General features: G+C 53.1%; 1 protein-coding gene across 1 annotated transcript in view; it reads right to left on the bottom strand.

Moving 5' to 3' along the window:
- Positions 1-15,801, bottom strand: part of LONRF3 (LON peptidase N-terminal domain and ring finger 3) — a 37,290-nt gene extending 21,489 nt beyond the window's left edge. The window contains exons 1-5 of the mRNA XM_015243197.3: positions 14,699-15,801; positions 11,878-11,996; positions 8,586-8,708; positions 2,489-2,675; positions 1,633-1,723 (exon numbers count right to left, since the gene is read on the bottom strand). Of these exons, the coding sequence (XP_015098683.2) occupies positions 1,633-1,723; positions 2,489-2,675; positions 8,586-8,708; positions 11,878-11,996; positions 14,699-15,497 (1,319 nt within the window). The 5' untranslated portion in view covers positions 15,498-15,801. The remainder of the gene's footprint in view (positions 1-1,632; positions 1,724-2,488; positions 2,676-8,585; positions 8,709-11,877; positions 11,997-14,698) is intronic.
- Between the last annotated feature and the right edge of the window lie 440 nt (positions 15,802-16,241).

Here is a 16,241-nt window from a genome sequence, read left to right as displayed (position 1 = left end):
CTGTGAGCAGGAGTGTGAGGTGGCAAAAGGGAGCTGGTTATACAACCCACCCCACCCTCGCCCTCTCCACCTGAAACTCCGACAGCGTGTGCTACGCTCTCTTCCAGGGCTGCTGCATTCATTTACTAGGTCTGTCTAAGCTTATGAGCAAATCTGACAACACTAATTTTTTTTAAGAGAAAGAAAAAGTACATGTTCGGGTACCCGCTACCTTACTCATTTTAATTCAAAGGACAGGAAAAGTCATTCCAAGTACAAACGCAAGGGAATGCTGTGGAAGGCGTCTGGGCCTGTAAAGGGCAAGAAAACACCCAAGGCGCCTCCGTTGGCTGGATCCCTCTCCGCGTTGAACTGAAAGATTTTTCTTGACATCTCTTCTCTGGGTTCAACCATCTTAACAACTTTTGCGCAAATATGTCAGCCTCCTTTTGATGCTCTTTTGGAGAAAATAAAAGGCACATTTGAGAATCTACCGAAAGCTGTAGACCTTGTCCTGGAAAACACACACACGCACACGCACACGCACACGCACACACAAGCACACAAACACACTTTTACATACAATTTCAGGGAATTCATAGATCTTTTAGAATTCATGCATAGAACCTCTTCAGGGGTCCAATGGGCCTAAAGTTAAAGAAAGTCTGGTCTAGGAAAAAAGTTAATGGGCACTATTCTAAGTGTCTTAAATGGATTTTCTCAATTAATCATAACAACCCCATAGAGCAGATACTACTGTTGTACTGATGAGAAAACAGTGGCAGAGAAAGGCACCTGCTCCAGCTCAAACAGCCAGTCAGCGGCCGAGCCTGGGTTGAAACCCAGGCCATCTGGCTTTGGAGTGCCTCCTCTTAGCCACAAAGTCACAGCTGTGAAATGAAACAAATGACAGTAATTTTTTTGGACACAGACCACAATGTAGCAGCTTCCCTTGTGTGTGTGTTGGGGGTTGGGGCATGTGGGTAATTTGCTCCTCTGGAGATCTGAGAAAGCAGAGATGATCTGGCACCGGGTGGAGGAGAGACGCTTGGCTAAGTAGTTCATGGCCACTACTAGCTACTATTCACAGCACAGAACAAAAACTAGTCAGGCCCTCTCCTTGGCCTCTGAAGAATGCGCCTGTGGTAGTGACATTAGCCCCTGGGCTTTGAGATGCTGAGCTGGTAGTCAGTTGAGATTAGTTCCAGAGTCACAAACTAAAATATTTACAAGGGGCCAGGAAATCAAGGCGAATGTGAGAAAAAGGCTGGTTTAAGGCAGTGGGCATGGGTGGGGGCTGTGACCAACTGGGAAGTGTGTATCTGGTCTCAAAACATTCACATTTAATAGCAACCCACCAAATCCCATGAAGGCCAAACAAAAGACATCCAGCCTGTGGGCCATCAATCTATGATCTCTGAGTAGACCATTTCCTTCCCGCTCTCTAGGTATTTCCAAGTCAGGAGTGCAGGGAATGCAATCTGTAAGCAGGGGACACAAGCTAGCCTGTGGGACAGTCAATGTTGCGATTTCCATTCTGTTAGAACCACCCCTTTATGTGTTAACCCACCAAGCAGGAGGTCACACGCAGAGAGGTCCAGACGCCAGAGAGGAAGAACCCTCGGGCAGTAAGTGACAGTACACATCACATACCTCATACAGAGGGAGCATTCAAGGTCGGAGGCGTCAAAAGATGCGAGCGGAACACTGAGAGCAGGTTTGGCCCCTGGATCAGTGGGAGGATCTGTGATTTAGAAAGTGGAAGTCAGAGGTGAACCAACTTTGGTTTCACAGACAGTAAGTACTTCTGAGGCAAAAGAACCCAATTATGTTTTCAGTCTGCCACTCTCACCACCTCCCAAAGAGTTGATCGAGTGGCCACCTGAGCCACTGAGGATGGGGTACCTGGAAACAGGTGCTGGTAAGTTTCTAGCAGCCCCATGGAAAGAGACACGCACGTCAGGGAATGTCCAGGAGCCCAGGGACTTCATTCAAATGCAACAGGCACCTCACTCAACACACAGCAGCAGCGGCAGCAACTCGGTGGCCTGAGCCAGGCTTTCAAAGCTGATACTGAATCTTGGTGCTGCCAGCCTCTCTTGGAAAGATATCAAGCTGCAGCTGCTGCTTCTCTGATGCCGACCTTGGGGAACGCAACTGGGAATGAGCAGAGTGAGGCCTGGTCACACTGCCCTGGTTCTACCTTCCTGGAATGGGGAGGGTGGTAGGGAGAAGTTGGCCTGAAGGAAGTGACACCATCAAGGGCATGAGGTGTCATTACTCGATGCTGTGCTTTGTAGGCCTTGGCTTTCCCTGACAGTGAGTATCGAGCACTGGCAGGATGCTCGGAACTATTCTCCCTGGCCCAGAGGTGGCTGGGCTGAGTGCGGGAGCTGGGACCACACCCCACTCTGTCGTGCAGAGCCCTGACATGGAGGGTGGTGACTCGCAGATCCTGGTGAGCCTAAGCTCCACCTCCAAGCGCCCTTCTCCCAGGCAGAGTCCGCACCTGGCTTGGAGGCTTTCTTAGGCACCTCTGGGTCTTGGGCTTCAGTCTGACAGTGCTTCCTTTTCTTCTCCTGGCATTTGCCAGTCTTGCTGGAGGCAGCGTTCCCCCTCCCCTCCTCTGCTCCTCCCTGGCCTCCCCTGGCTGCCGCTGCCTCCTGACTGGAACAGTGCGGGAGCTCCAGTGTTTCCTGGAGGAAGAGAGAGCCAAACATCAGGATCTACTTGGGACCAATGTTGTCCTCTGATATTTCTCCCCTTGGGGGACAAAGAGAAAACAGTCCTCATCACCTAGAGGACACATAGCCTAACCGGGGGCAGTCAGATGACAGGCTTCGCACTTCTGTCCACAGCATCTATGACACAGGCCGGTCCAGCTGGGGCGGAGCAGACGACCAGGACAAGGACAGAAAGGCGTGTCAGGGAGAGAGTACTGGGGCCGTGGTGAAGGGAAGAATGGAAGTGTAGCCCCAGTTGAAGGAAACCACCTGAAGGAAACCAAGGCATGCAGTTCAGCGAGCGGAGAGCCTGCCACTCAATACTCCTCTCACCCTCATTGCCATCGTGGGCCACCCGCAAGCCCCACACTCAGCTCCAAAAGAACTTTCAGGAAGGCTCTGGCACAGGTGTGTTCACAGGCCTGAGTTCCCTCACGCTGCAGAGCTGTATGTTACACTGGTCAAATGAACTAGGGCTAAATTTGTCCTTTTACTAGATTTTGGGTGAAAAGTTTGAAAAAGAGACATGATCATTTGACTAAACCATCAACAATGTCTCTAGCCTTTTAAAGAATTTTGCCTGCGAGAAGGATCTAGAAAATAGCACTAGAAACGAATCCGATGACAAGGTGTTTATGCAGATGTACCTGGAGAACGCTCTCTACTCTACACCCTTAGCACATGGGGTCAAAATGCACATGCTGTTTTCACCCCTCCAACTCGACCCCCCACAAAAATTGGTAGGTAGATGAAAAGCAAGGAGCATACAGTTGGGAGAAAACAATGAAGTGAGGAGAAAAAGGATGCGGGTTTTCTGAATCTCTGACCTGCATCCTCAACTTTCCATGAGCCCCCGGCACTGTCTACACAGAGTACACTGCTTTGCAAGGCAAATTCGGGTGGAGACCCACCCCCTGTTCCCCAGCTGGCTCACACTGGAAAGCCAGGAGTGCTGTTTTTCTTCACTTAATATTGAGCTGCAATTAGAAGTCACCCCAGACCCTTCAGTTCAGTGTCAGTGTTCTCAGTTCTGTAATAATGATCTCAAACAAGTCCTGAACTGCACAAGGGCTATTTTGACTCTAGGAGATACTTTAAGTTCTGCCCCCACCCCCTTTTTTTTTGAGTCAAGCACACCTGCATTTTATTCATTCTCTAGAGCAGGGAAAGAAGCCGGAGAAATGTAAGGTTTCCACCTGTTGCAGAATCCAGGAAGCCACAGAGACCCCAGGGCTGACATACAGGGGAAGAACACAGGGCACAGCTGGAGGGGAGGCAGTTGCCCCAATGTGCCGAGATCTTCAGAGCTCAATTCTGTTCTCACTTCTGGGCTTCTGAGCCCCAGCTTCTACCCACCCACCCTCTGCTGGGAAAGCCAGGACCTGGAACCCATCATTTTCAAAGACACAAATACCTGTCTTCCTCCTAGGAATGTAATACTTCCTGAGTGGCTTCCCTCTTCCCGGCTGCAGGTATGTATCGGAAGCCTACCTCTGTGTAAGACTCGGAGCAGGAATACAAAATTACCTCCGCTTGGGGGTCACACGGAGTTGCCTTTGCCCAAGAAACTCAAAGCTTGAACAAACAAAAAAGCAGGAAAGGAGGGGCTGTGAGGCCCTCTTCCCGGGCTCCGCCCCTGAACTGATAAGGCCACCCCGATTGAATGGCTCCAGGGAAGTGGGCCAGTTCCTTTCTGGTTCTGTCAAGTCTCTCTCTCAGCTGAATGTGACCAAGAACTGAAAACTGAAGGTAGTAAATCACAAACCCTGGGACCCTGTCTGAAATCCAGTTTTATCTTCAAGAAATAACTTTCTAGCAAAGAACACAGCCACTAGTGACTCCATTTCTTCTTTCTCAGGAACCGAAGTAGAAGAGGTACGGCTCACTCCCCACGTTTGCCCACAAAACAGCCAAACGAAGCCTCACAAGCGAGCTGGGTGAGTGGAGTTTTACCTGTGACAACTTCGGTAGATTATGGCGGATGCCTTCAGTAGCCATTGACTCTACGTGTTCCTTTAATCTAGGGTGAGGTGCCAACAGCTTCAGGATATCAGGAGAATGTTCCTGAGAATCCCCCGGGACTGATGGTGAAAAGAAACTAAGGAGAAGCTGTGACATAAAACAGAAGACTTCACTACTTAAGTTTCTACAGGTGCTCAGGTGAGGTGGGGGATGAAGGCGTGAGGGGCACAGCTAGCAGGGCCGGACCCCAAGGAGGAAGCCTCGGACCAGAGACTCTGACACACCGGGCATCGGAATCACCTGGAGACCTTATGAAAACTCCAGGTTCCAGTTCCCCCGCCTGGCTCCCCCAAGGTCTGAAGTGTGGCCCTGCAGTCTGCATTTTGAAAAGGCACCACAGATGCCTCTGTCACCCTAGCCAGCTTTAAAAAACCACCACTCCGGGGCTACCCTTCCATAGAAATATCTGCAGTGGGATTTCAAAACCTATCCAGGAGGAAAGAGGCAGAGAGGTGAAGGCAGGAGAGACACATCCGCCGGGGACCTGAGTCCTGTCTGTAACACCCCTGTGGGTAGAAGTCTACAAATGTCCTCTGGGTTCCTTGCTACTTCTTTCCTCCGCCTGCCCATTTTGCACCCTCCTCCCTCAAACATCATCCCTGGATCTTGAATCGCATCAGCAGTGAAGTGTTAGGAAAAGCAGAACTCAACCTTCTTCCCTCTTCCCCCAGCCTCTCCTCCCCCTTTCTGGCCTTCACTTTCCAGAGACTCTCAGGTAACTTCCAGTACTGGGGACAGGCAGGTTCCAGTCTCTGGCTGCTTTCCTTTGCCACTGGATAAGCTGGGGGCCGTGGGGGAGGGCAGGTAGGAGACCCAGAAGGGACTGGGAGTCAAAGACGTGTGGCCCCGTGAAGGCTACACCATCAGCCACCCACATCCTTGCTTCAGTCCCCCCCTCAAGAGCGCCAGTTATCAATATACATATGCATATATTGTGTGTAACATGTAACGCAGAAAGGCACTTGCTTCTAAAACATATTCACATGTTTACTGCTGAGACCCACTAAAGGGCGCTTCACCCCTGCTCTGGGTAATAAGAGTTTTAGTTGCTCAGGAGAATCTGACCAAAGCTCTGACCAAAGCTCTGACCAAACTCTGGTTTGACTTGTTCCCCTGCTGGCCCCAAGCAGTTTCTTCATGTTGTACCTTCCGAGGCCAGCACTTTCCATGTAGCCAAATCCTGCTCATCCTTCAAAACTTAGCTCCAGCACTGCCTTCCCCTGCCACCCCAGCCTCCCTGATCTCCCCGTCCTTCTGTGTTCTCTACTGCACTGTAATACAGAGCCTGACACTACACAGTCTTGTGCTAGCCTCAGATTGTGTCGCAGATGTAAGTCTTTCTCTCTGACCAGATGGTCTGCTTCTGGAGGGCATAGGACAGATGTCCAATAAAGACTCATCACACTGGATGGAATTGAATTAAGACACTATCCATCCCAGGGCCCAAAGTCCTCAGACAGATGTCTGTGTTTCCTTCCAGCCCTAAGTGAGGTGGGGAGGTACTCCCAGTGCCCAGGGCCATAAATGCCAGCTTTCAGAGGCCCCTCCTCACAGGAGCCAAAGCTGAAACTCAGAAGCCCTCCTGAGTGGCCCACCAGGACCAACCTACTCTGAAGCGGTCTCCCTGGAATTCTCCCAAAAAGAGCAGACGTGGCCACACAGCATCCCAAGGTACATAGCTAAAAGGGCAGAGTGTGGTGGGAGGGATAGAGAGGGAAACTCGAAGGAAACAAAGCAGAAATGACAGCCACACTGAGCTGCTTCCTTTACTACTGAAGACTTCATTTGAGGCCTTCTCAGTGGCTTTAGAAAACAAAAGTTGAGGGTCAACTATCAGCGAGAATGATCATTCCACGTTTATGAAAGTCAATTCCACTTCAACGTCACCCTTAGCATGGCCCAAATGGGTCAAGAAGGCAAAAAAGAATCTGAGATAAAAACAAATGCTTTTAGTGAAATCTTGGCCTGTGAGTGGCTAAGGCAGCTAATTAATGCCAAGTGAACTTGAACCGTCTCTGTCATATCTGTAGCCCTGGAACTGGAAGAATCCAGTAATAAGCACAGCGGAGGGTCCACAGTGTACTTAAGTAACTGCCATGCCCCCGCCACGCTCAGTGGAAACTGGTTTCTAAATTCTCGCCCTAGCTTCAGAACTCCGGAACGCTCGTCACAGGCAAATGCTGGCTTGGTCTGTCGGGTATTTATATCACATTATGTAACAAATGCAAGATTGTAAGGTCCTTGAGGACTGAGACTTCTGCCTCTCTGGGTCTCCAGAGCTTAGCACAATGCTTTTGCCCCATCCCCTTAAGGCAGCTGTGGAAATGACACTAGCTGGTCTATACAAGCAGGCCGGAAAGAGGGGCCGACCCACTGTCCCCAAAAGTCAAGGTTCTTCTAACTGCCTTTGTCCATCCATCTCTGATCTGGATGACCCCAGTGTTACCATCCCCCCAGCCCCAGCAGTGAGTGCTGAGATCCCTGGCACAGCATCCTGGGAGAGTAGGATGGTGTGGCAGCCAACAAGGCAGATTCTGGAGGTAGGTGGAGTCGGGTTTGACTGCTCTTCCACCAATCACTAGCTGCGCAACCCCAGGAAAATCACCCAGCCTTGGCTTTCTCATCTGTCTCATCTGTGACATGGAGATAAATCTTAGTACCTACCCTCCTAGGGATGTTGTAGCGGTTAAATTATATCTTCCCTATAAAGTCCATAGCACAGTGCCTGCTGCATGAGAAATGCCTGATAAATGTTACCTGCCATTATTGTTGTTGTTGTTGTTATTATTATTATTCACACTATGGACTGCAGTTAAGATTTGGGAAAGAGTCCACAGCTTGGAGCGGTTCTCTGCCACCAGTGCTCCTAACCAGGCTAAAACAACTTCCTGGAAAAGAAACCTTCCGTGAGAGGCAGAACCTCCAGAGCTCGGCCTCCCCTAGTTCATTCATTTTGCTAAAGATGCCTTTCTGGAGCCTTCATAAACCAGTCCTGTCTCTTGCTGCCTTTCTTTATCCAATGCTCTGCCAAACCACACTGGGACAGAGGTACTCGGGGTGCGGTGGTGGGTAGAGGGCGGGGCACAGGGAGAGCAGAGGCCACCGCTGACTGTCAGCATCCAGCTCCCAGGCCAAGCAGCCAGACAGCATGAGAGCACATTGCAGAACAGTCAGCAGCACGGCCTGAGGGTGCCCGAGCCCGAGCTCTCACTAATGCTCTCAGCATTTCATGCAGTTTCAAAAAATAACAACCACATTCTCCTGGGACTCAAGAGTTGGAGTGACGGTTTGGGTTATATCATAGCGGTCCCTGACTTACATTGTGAGACAGCGGACGTGCCTTGCTTCTAGCAAAAGAGCTGAAGGTTGGAGTTCTGCATATGGCAGGGCAGATGGGGACCAACATCCCTTCTGAGGAGCCAGCTGCCCTTTGTGGCTGCTGAAGTTGTGACTTAGCCAAAGAAGAGTTCTACAACTGTAGGCAGCCTCACAACCCGGACCTCTTGACAACAGCCAGAATCTCCCCGGGAGCCTCCATTCCCATGTTAACTTATTTGGTTTTATTTTGGTTTGTTTGTTTTCTCAGTGACAACCCAGACCCTGAGTCAAAAAAGCAAAAACATTCCTCACAGGCTGCTATGAAAATGCAGGAACTGCTTAATCCGATTGTACCCACCAAAAGGATGGTGCTTCTGGGCCATCAACTAGTACTTGCATTCTCACTCCTGTCCCCTCAACCCAGGGTGCTACCTACTCAGGACCCCAAAGGCCAGGGAGGGCAGTTGCCTCCCTCCCCGCCCTGGAGAAGACAGAGAGGTGGGAGCCCACGGGGCAGCTGGACCTGACGTCATCTCAACTCACCTTTTGGGCTTCAGACCTTGCTCTTTTGTTCTTTCCATCGAGGGACACACAATAGAGAAACTCCCTTAGTGCTTCCTCCACCTTGCCCAGGGTGGCTAAGGCTTGGGCTTTTCTGAAGTGTGCCTGGAAGAAAACATAAGCATTCAGCCCCACTCTTCTCTGCCTCTTGACACTGCTGTTATTCATAACACCAGCTAAATGCTTCGTGGGCATTCACTGTCTCGTGAAGGGGTTTAAAAGGACTATCTTAGGTACAGCCATATTGTATAGGCAACTGTTCTGAAGCCCATTTTAAAGAAGATAAAACTGAGAGCCAGAGAAGTGACTTGCCCAAAGTAACCCAGCTGGTACATTGTGGAATCAGGGTTTGAGCCTGGGACTGGCTGATACCAAAGCCCAAATTCTCAACCACTGTGCCATGCTACCTCCCCTCACCCCCTGCCCCACCCCTGGGTGGAACACCAAAAGCCATAAGAACCCCCACATGAGCACATGCTAACCAGCTTTCAGGACCTGCCCAAATGTGCCTTCCTGTTAACTAGTCTGTCAAGTGGAGACCTGGTCCATGTTACTGGCTGAGTGACTGCCCACACTCGTCGACCGTTTGTCAGCAGAGGCCCAAGTGAGCCAAGGCACATGACCTCTCCTAGACCTCAAAGGTAGCTGGTGGCAAAGCTGGAACTAGAACTGTGCCCATCCCTGCAAAGCAGATCGCCCTTCGGGGGCTAACCAGGGGCTGTGCAAATGCTTTGGTTCCTGTGGGCTCAGCTTATTCTGCTCCCTCACCATACCTTGAGAAAGTATAAGTAAGTTTTAGGGCTTCTCAGAGTCCAGGCCCAACTGCCCTGGGAGAGAAACTCTACAGGGTAGCAGAGAAGCATCCTGGGGAAGAGGGAGAAAGAAGAAAAGATGTGGAAAGATGGCTGTCCTCTCTTTGTGCTTTGGGACAAGTGGTCTTGGCAACATGTCTTGGAGGCTGTCTCCCCATTCCCTTGCCTCCATGGCTGACCCTGTATCTAACTTAGTGAAGGAAATGATCCAGGTTGCGGCTGCTGGGCACTCTATGCTGGGCCTCCCCTTCCAACATGCCTCTATAGGCCCCAGGCTCGGGCCTGCCTACAGGGCCCAGCTGGGATCTGTCTTCTTGAGCAGAGGCCCCTGCTCCCAACCTCTTGGGGGCTTCTCCCTGAGCCCCCCACCCTCCTTCTGGAACCGGATGCTGATGGCTTGTTGCCCTTTCCAAGCAGTGCTTGCCAAGGGCCCTCTCGAGAAAGGCTTGCGTGACATTTCAGGGCATTTCAGGCTAGAGAGGATAAGTGCTGGGAGACTGGAGAGGCGTTTGGGATCTGACCAGTCATACCAAGTAGCAACCCATATACTCTACCTACTCAGGGCAGCCAGCTCACCCCACTGAGCGCTGTACTGCCTGCAGGAGATTTTGAGAACCACTGAGCCCTGTCTGAGGGGCTGAAACACAGCTACACGAGGTGAACTCCTCCCATAGGGGCATTTCACATAGTGAAATGGTGAGAAATATGCAAATCAGGGTGTGAGGCAGCTTTGAGTCAGAAGCATCAGTTCTAGTCTCCTCTCACCCCGCAAGTCAGGAGAGTTGTCTCCTCACTGCCTCTCTGCTCACCCCAGCACTTCGGGGAAATGAAATTCCTGTTTAATACCTCCATCAAGTCTTCCTTCATTGGGGAAATCACTTTTCCCATTTCATCCAAAGGGTCCACTGCTTAATTAGGCCCATTTCCCACTGCACCATTGAGGCCCTCACCCTTAGGCCCTAAGTTTATGGTGGGAGCAGAAAATGTTGCAAGAGAAGTCCTCTTACCCCCAGGCAGCTCCCTGGCCTGCACTGCTCACAAGGCCTGAAATGCTCCCACTGAAGCTCCTTTGGGTTAAGACACTGGTGAGTTTTAATAAACTGTAAATGTGTTCCTTGGGAAAGTGAATATACTAATTCATCATCACTCATGAAAACCCCCTCAAGAAAGAACATAAAGGATCCATTCTGACATGAATGGCCCAGTATGCAGAGCCACAGTGTTTTATCTGAAGTTCCCAGATCCCCCAAAAGGCTGATAATCCAATATTTTCAGAAGCTTGACATCAAAAGTCTTAAATGGCAAAACCTGACCTAAAATGATGTGTGTTATAGTCTTTATCCACTTGGTGTGCATTTGCATGTAATATGCTGCAGAAATATTAGTGTGTTCGACTATGGGACACTGTCCAGAGCTAATACATGGTCTTTGTGACACTGGAAACATTCCAGATTCTGAACATATCTGGCCCCATGGAATTCAGATAAGGAAGGGATCATGGACCTGGACTTGGATGAATTGGGTTTCAGAGGACAGCATCCTGGGGCTGTGCAGAAAAAGCACTACATGGAGACCCAGTGTTGTAGTGACAGAATGGCCTCTTGGTCATACTCACCTGTACCCTTCACTGCATCCCTGTAAGGCCATCAGGGCAGAAAGCAAGATCTTCGTTTTGCAAACAAGGACACCTGGGGTTCAGAGAGTGAAGCGACTTCCCCATGGTCACTTAGCTTGCAAGTAGTAGAGCCCAGGCTCAGATCTAATCTTCTAAACAAAATATTGACATGTGGCCTGACAGAGATGCAGGAAGTTACACTTTGCATACTGGCATCCGAGAGATGCTTGACCTGTCTTCCCCCCCACCACTCCATGTGACTTACATGTTTAGGGAAACTGGCAGTCTGACTGACTACATTAACAACTTGAGATGGCAGAACCAGCCAGCAATACTTCTCTCACCCTCCTCTTCCCACTGTCCCAGGAGAACAATGATGATGCTGAGAGCAAACACATGTAATGCTATGTGCCAAGCATTGTTCTAAGTATCTACATGCATTAGCTCATGGAATCCTCACAACAAACCCTGTTAAGTAGGTGCTTTGAATACCCTCATTTTATTGATGAGGAGATGAGGCACAGGGAGGTTAGTAATTTGCCCAAGGCCACACAGCTAGTGAAAGTAGCAGAGCTGGGACATAAATATACTCAGGCAGCTGGGCTCCCTAGTTCATGTTCTGAAGAGTCGCAAAGCCCAGGCTGCTCTCCAGGTCATCACTTAAAGATCAAATTGGGGAAGAATCCAGCTCTCTTGCAGACCCCTGGGTCACCCTTTGTCAAGGGAGCCTCAGCTCCATTGCAGAGCCTTCCCCCTCTTTGTGAGCTCTAGTGCCCCTACCCTCACAGGGAGGCAGCCCTTCCGGCCTCAGTACCATTCCTTCCCATCCCTCCCATCCCACACTCACCTTAAACCCCATAGGGCGGAGCTTACATGCTATTTCTGCATCATGCAGTGCATCCTCATGAGACTCCAAGGTGAAATAAATTTGAGACCGGTTGCTGTAAAGCAAGTGGTCATTTGGAGCTGCCAAAATGAGAAAAAACAACCTCATTAATGGCTCCCAGCACAAACACGTGCTAAGTCCTATATGAGGATGGCTCCTGAGCAAAATGGCAACTTATCTAGGACTCTTCTACTAGGAATCCAAAGGGGTAAGCTCAATCTCCAGCCCTAATGTTGCCTTGCCTACCACACCCCCAGCCACTCTGGGTCTGAGCTTCCCCAGCTGTAAAGAAGTCATTTTTGCTCTTCTCACAAGCAGTTCCTTAGAGGGCTTGTGATGTCAGCGGTGCATTAGCAACTCTGACATAGAGCAAACTCTGGCACTCTGCTTCATAGGCATGGCTAGCAACCGGCAGCCTGGCTTCTGAGTGAGGTATCACTCACAAGGAAACAGCCCAGGGAGGAGGGAGAAGGGAGTAGCCAGATGTGACCCCCATCCTGGCCACCAGGAAGACAAGTCCAAGTTAGTCTTCCAGCGACATTAGCAAAATCTCTGTCTACAAAACCCAGAACATATGAAGTTTCTCTGAAGAAAATGGAAAATACATTTGCAAGTCTCCATTCTCTCAAGAGAGATAGCCAAATGTGAATGAACCGGGACAAGGCTTCTGGGACTAAAGCAAGGTTGGCTTTCACCAACACTGAATCACTAGATGCCATGGCTGGACAGGTCTTAAGAGATCATGTGGCTCAATCAACCCATTCTTCACATGAGGAAAATCAAGGCCAGAGAGGGGAAGGCATCTGCTCAAAGTCTAGCTAGCTGGTCAGATTTGTTGCTAACTGGCCAGACTGAATCTGGGTGGGAGCCAGGTTCCTTTATTTCCAAAGGGGAGTATAGTACTGAGATTAATAAGGAAGAAAGACTGGCCATCTTCCAGCTTTTGGTTGGGGAGGCCTCTCCTCGTAGAAGGGTGAAGTGGTCTTGACATTTTCACCCTGACTTCTCTGGCAGTGCAAGAAAGAACCCCCAGGGGAAAGTGGCAGCAGCAACAAAGAGGGAGGAGGAGGAAGGAAGGAAGGGGCTTTCCTGGCCCTGGGGGATGGCTGAAGGGAATGGGACCTCCCTTGGAGACCTGGGCTTAAGCCTCTGCTTGTCTCCTTTGAAGTGCCCTGATCTTCCCAGGGACTGAGCTCCAGCTTCTGCGAAGGAACAGGCTTTGCTGGTTTTTCCCCCAGGACTGTGCAGAGGGTTCGCTTGGGTGCCCATAACTTGCCCTTAAGACATCAGTCAAGAGCTTACAGTCTCCTCTGTACCTTTTCTGCAGCACACACCCGCCTGGTGGCAGCTCATAGAATGCTTTGCTTGGACACAGCGGGTGAAGGTTGGAGGAGTCCCCCTCTCCCTTAGCTGCCAGTCTTCCCCAGTCAGCCCTCATCCCATCCCACCCCCATTACCTGTTGCAAGCTCGGGTGGAGATTCAATATGTAGAGATTCCAGCCCACCCTCTCCTCCACCCATCGTAGTCAGGCTCAGGACACCCTCGGATCCCAGCGCCCTGTCTGCCCAGCCCCGTCACCTCCTCCCCGGCACGCTTCGCCAGACACTGCGCCCGCCGCCGAGCTCCTGGCAGCCGGCCCGAGCTGGGCGATTCCAGAGGCTCGGTGGCCACTTCCTGGGTCCGAACGTGGGGGGTCGGGGGGAGGGAGTCGGTCGCTGAGGGAACTCAGGCGCCCTAGTGCGGCCAGAGGCCTGGGGCTACCCACATTGCCCTTGAAGCCGCAAAGCCCACCATTTCTCCCCAGGAGGCACAGGAAAGCGGGACAGAGGCGGGTCCCCTTCGCAGCCAGCCCACGGTTCCCGGGGATCCCTGAGCCTTCGCTCGGCCGGTCGCCCTCTGGGCTGGCGAGCTGGGGTTCGAGGCGAGGGCGCAGGCTGCGGGCGGGAGGAGGGCCATCTATTTCAGCCGAGGATCGTGTGATAGGAAGCGGTGACAATGAGTCACAGGGCAGCGGGGCGCGAGCGCTCCCCCCACCCCGCCCGCACACGCTCGCGGGATGGTTTCCGAGGCGAGCGTGGCCCACTTCGGTTACCTCAGCCGTTACACAATCCCGCCCGCCCGCGCGGAGGAGGGGCCGCCCGGCCCGGGCCGCTCGCGGCCCTTATGCAACCAGTGCTCTCCTGACCTAATTCCACGCCGGACCCACCCCACCGGGAGCCGTAGCCCCGGAAGGGACAACTCCTGGCCGCCCCGGCGACCCCGGGCCGGGTGGGAGCGGCAGACGCAGGCGCCGACCGAACATCTCTGGCTGGCGGGAGCCCAGCGGCCCCGGCGCGAAAGCGGGAAGGGTGCGAAGTTCCCCTTCTGGCCCGCAAGGTGCGAGCAGGTTGTAAGAGGGGCCCAGGAGTGCTGAGGCAGAAGGAGAAGGCGAGCCCGAGAAGCAGAGATGGTGACACCGAGCAAGAGACAGTGACAAAGATGCGGGGAGCGAGAAAAAGAGAAACAGTGACACAAACAGAATCAGGGACTGAGAAACGCAGAAACACACAAGCTAACAGAAGACAGAAAGACAAAGAGCAGGGAGATAGACAGATCCAGAGAAAGGGAGGTGAATTGGTAGAGACTGAGAAAAAGTCGGAGACGGAACTCCAGAACCCCCCTCCCCAACTCCGGTAGCTGTCCATCCCCCGGTCCGCGCGCCCTCCTCCGCCGGGGTCCACCCCCCCCAGCTCCCCGCGGGGCTCGTCCCCCGTCCCAGCCCTGGCGGCACGGTGGACTCACCCAGCCTAACTGCCTCGTTGTACTTCAGCAGCGCCGCCTCCACCTGGCGCTCGCGGTACAGCCGGTTGCCCTCGTGCCGGAGTTGCGACGCCCGTGCGGGGCCCGGGAACAACTTGCCGAGGAGGCCGCTGAGCACCACGTTGACCCGTAGCGGCGGCGGCGCCTGCTGCCCAGCCCGCCGTGCCCCTCGCGCCCGTCCGGTGGTCACCATCAACGCGGAGAGCTTGACTCCGCACAGCGCACAGCGCCGGTCGGCTGCTCGTCCGCGTTCCAGGCACAGTTTACAAAAGGTGTGGCCGCAGGACAAGGACACGGGGTCTGAGAGAAATCCATGGCACTTCCGGCACTTGAAGCCGTCCCACAGCTCGGTGGCCTCGGCGGCCGTCGCCGCCCCTGCCTCTTCCGCCGCAACCGCGCGGCTCCCGTCCGGGGGCGCCGGCGCCTCGCCTTGCGGGACGTTCTCGGCCAGGCAGCGCACCAGCTGCTCCAGCTGCTCGGCCACCAGCTGCTGCCGCTCCGAGAGCTGTCGGTACACCTCGAGGGCTTCCCGGAGGCGCCCCCCAGACGCCAGGGCGTCGGCCTGCGTGAGCAGGACTTTGCACTCCGGCGTCGAAGCCCTTGGAGGCTGCTCTTGCTCCAGCGGCCGCGTCAGTAGAGGTGCAGGGCCTTCTGTAGCCGCCTCCGGGTGGGGACCCTTGTCTCCGCGGGCCGCTGATGCATCCAGCTCTGCCAGATCTAAGTTATTGCTGCCGAGCTCAGCCGGCAAGCTCAGCATCTGTCCAGTCTGAAAGGAATCCATAGGGAGAGGGACACGCGCGAGGAAGAGGCGTCTAGGGTCCGGGAACGTGGAGCAGGGAACAGCGGCTGGAGGGAATCAGGGCTGTCACGGCCGCCGCTATGCCGTGCGCCGGTCCCAGTCGCGCCTCCGCGAGCTCCATGCCGGCCGCCCCGCGCCGCCTAATAACTGTCTTGTCTCAGCAAAGTGTTATATAAAACGGCACCACGTGACGCGCCGCCACGCCGCTCATTGGCCAGCGGCGGGGCGATTGTTACAAAACCAGACAGTTTTGTAACAGTGTTGCGCTTGCTTCTTTTGGCTTCGCTTTTCTTGGCTTCTTTTTGAGGTTGTTTGTGTTTACACTCTGCCTTATTTGCCCCTCGCAATGTGGTTCCTTTTTGGAAGAGGGAGAGAGAAGAAAAAAAACACCCAGTCTTCTCTTGGGCTTCTCCGTCTCCAAACCCTATTCCAGCCTACCTCCAAACCCGCCAGCAGTTTGCTAACAGGTCCCCTCTGCCAGCCGCTCGCTAGCTGCCCCCTTCCCTCTCCCCGCCCCAAGAGGCCGGCACCTCGAGGCGCGCAGTCCGCTAGGTCTTTGGGGACGTCAGAGGCTCGCCCTCCCGGGGCGACGGCGGCTGTCTTCGAAGGGAAGCGGGCTGGTAGGGTCCCAGGGAAGCCCCCAACCCCGGTCCCGGTCCCGGCTCCTCACACACGGAGTCCCTGACCACCTTCCCCAGGGAGTCCCCCAAAGGTAGTGAGCGCGGT

The sequence above is a fragment of the Vicugna pacos genome, chromosome X, assembly GCF_048564905.1.
Source record: "Vicugna pacos chromosome X, VicPac4, whole genome shotgun sequence".
Taxonomy (NCBI): Eukaryota; Metazoa; Chordata; class Mammalia; order Artiodactyla; family Camelidae; genus Vicugna; species Vicugna pacos.
This window is presented reverse-complemented; position numbering and strand designations above follow the sequence as displayed.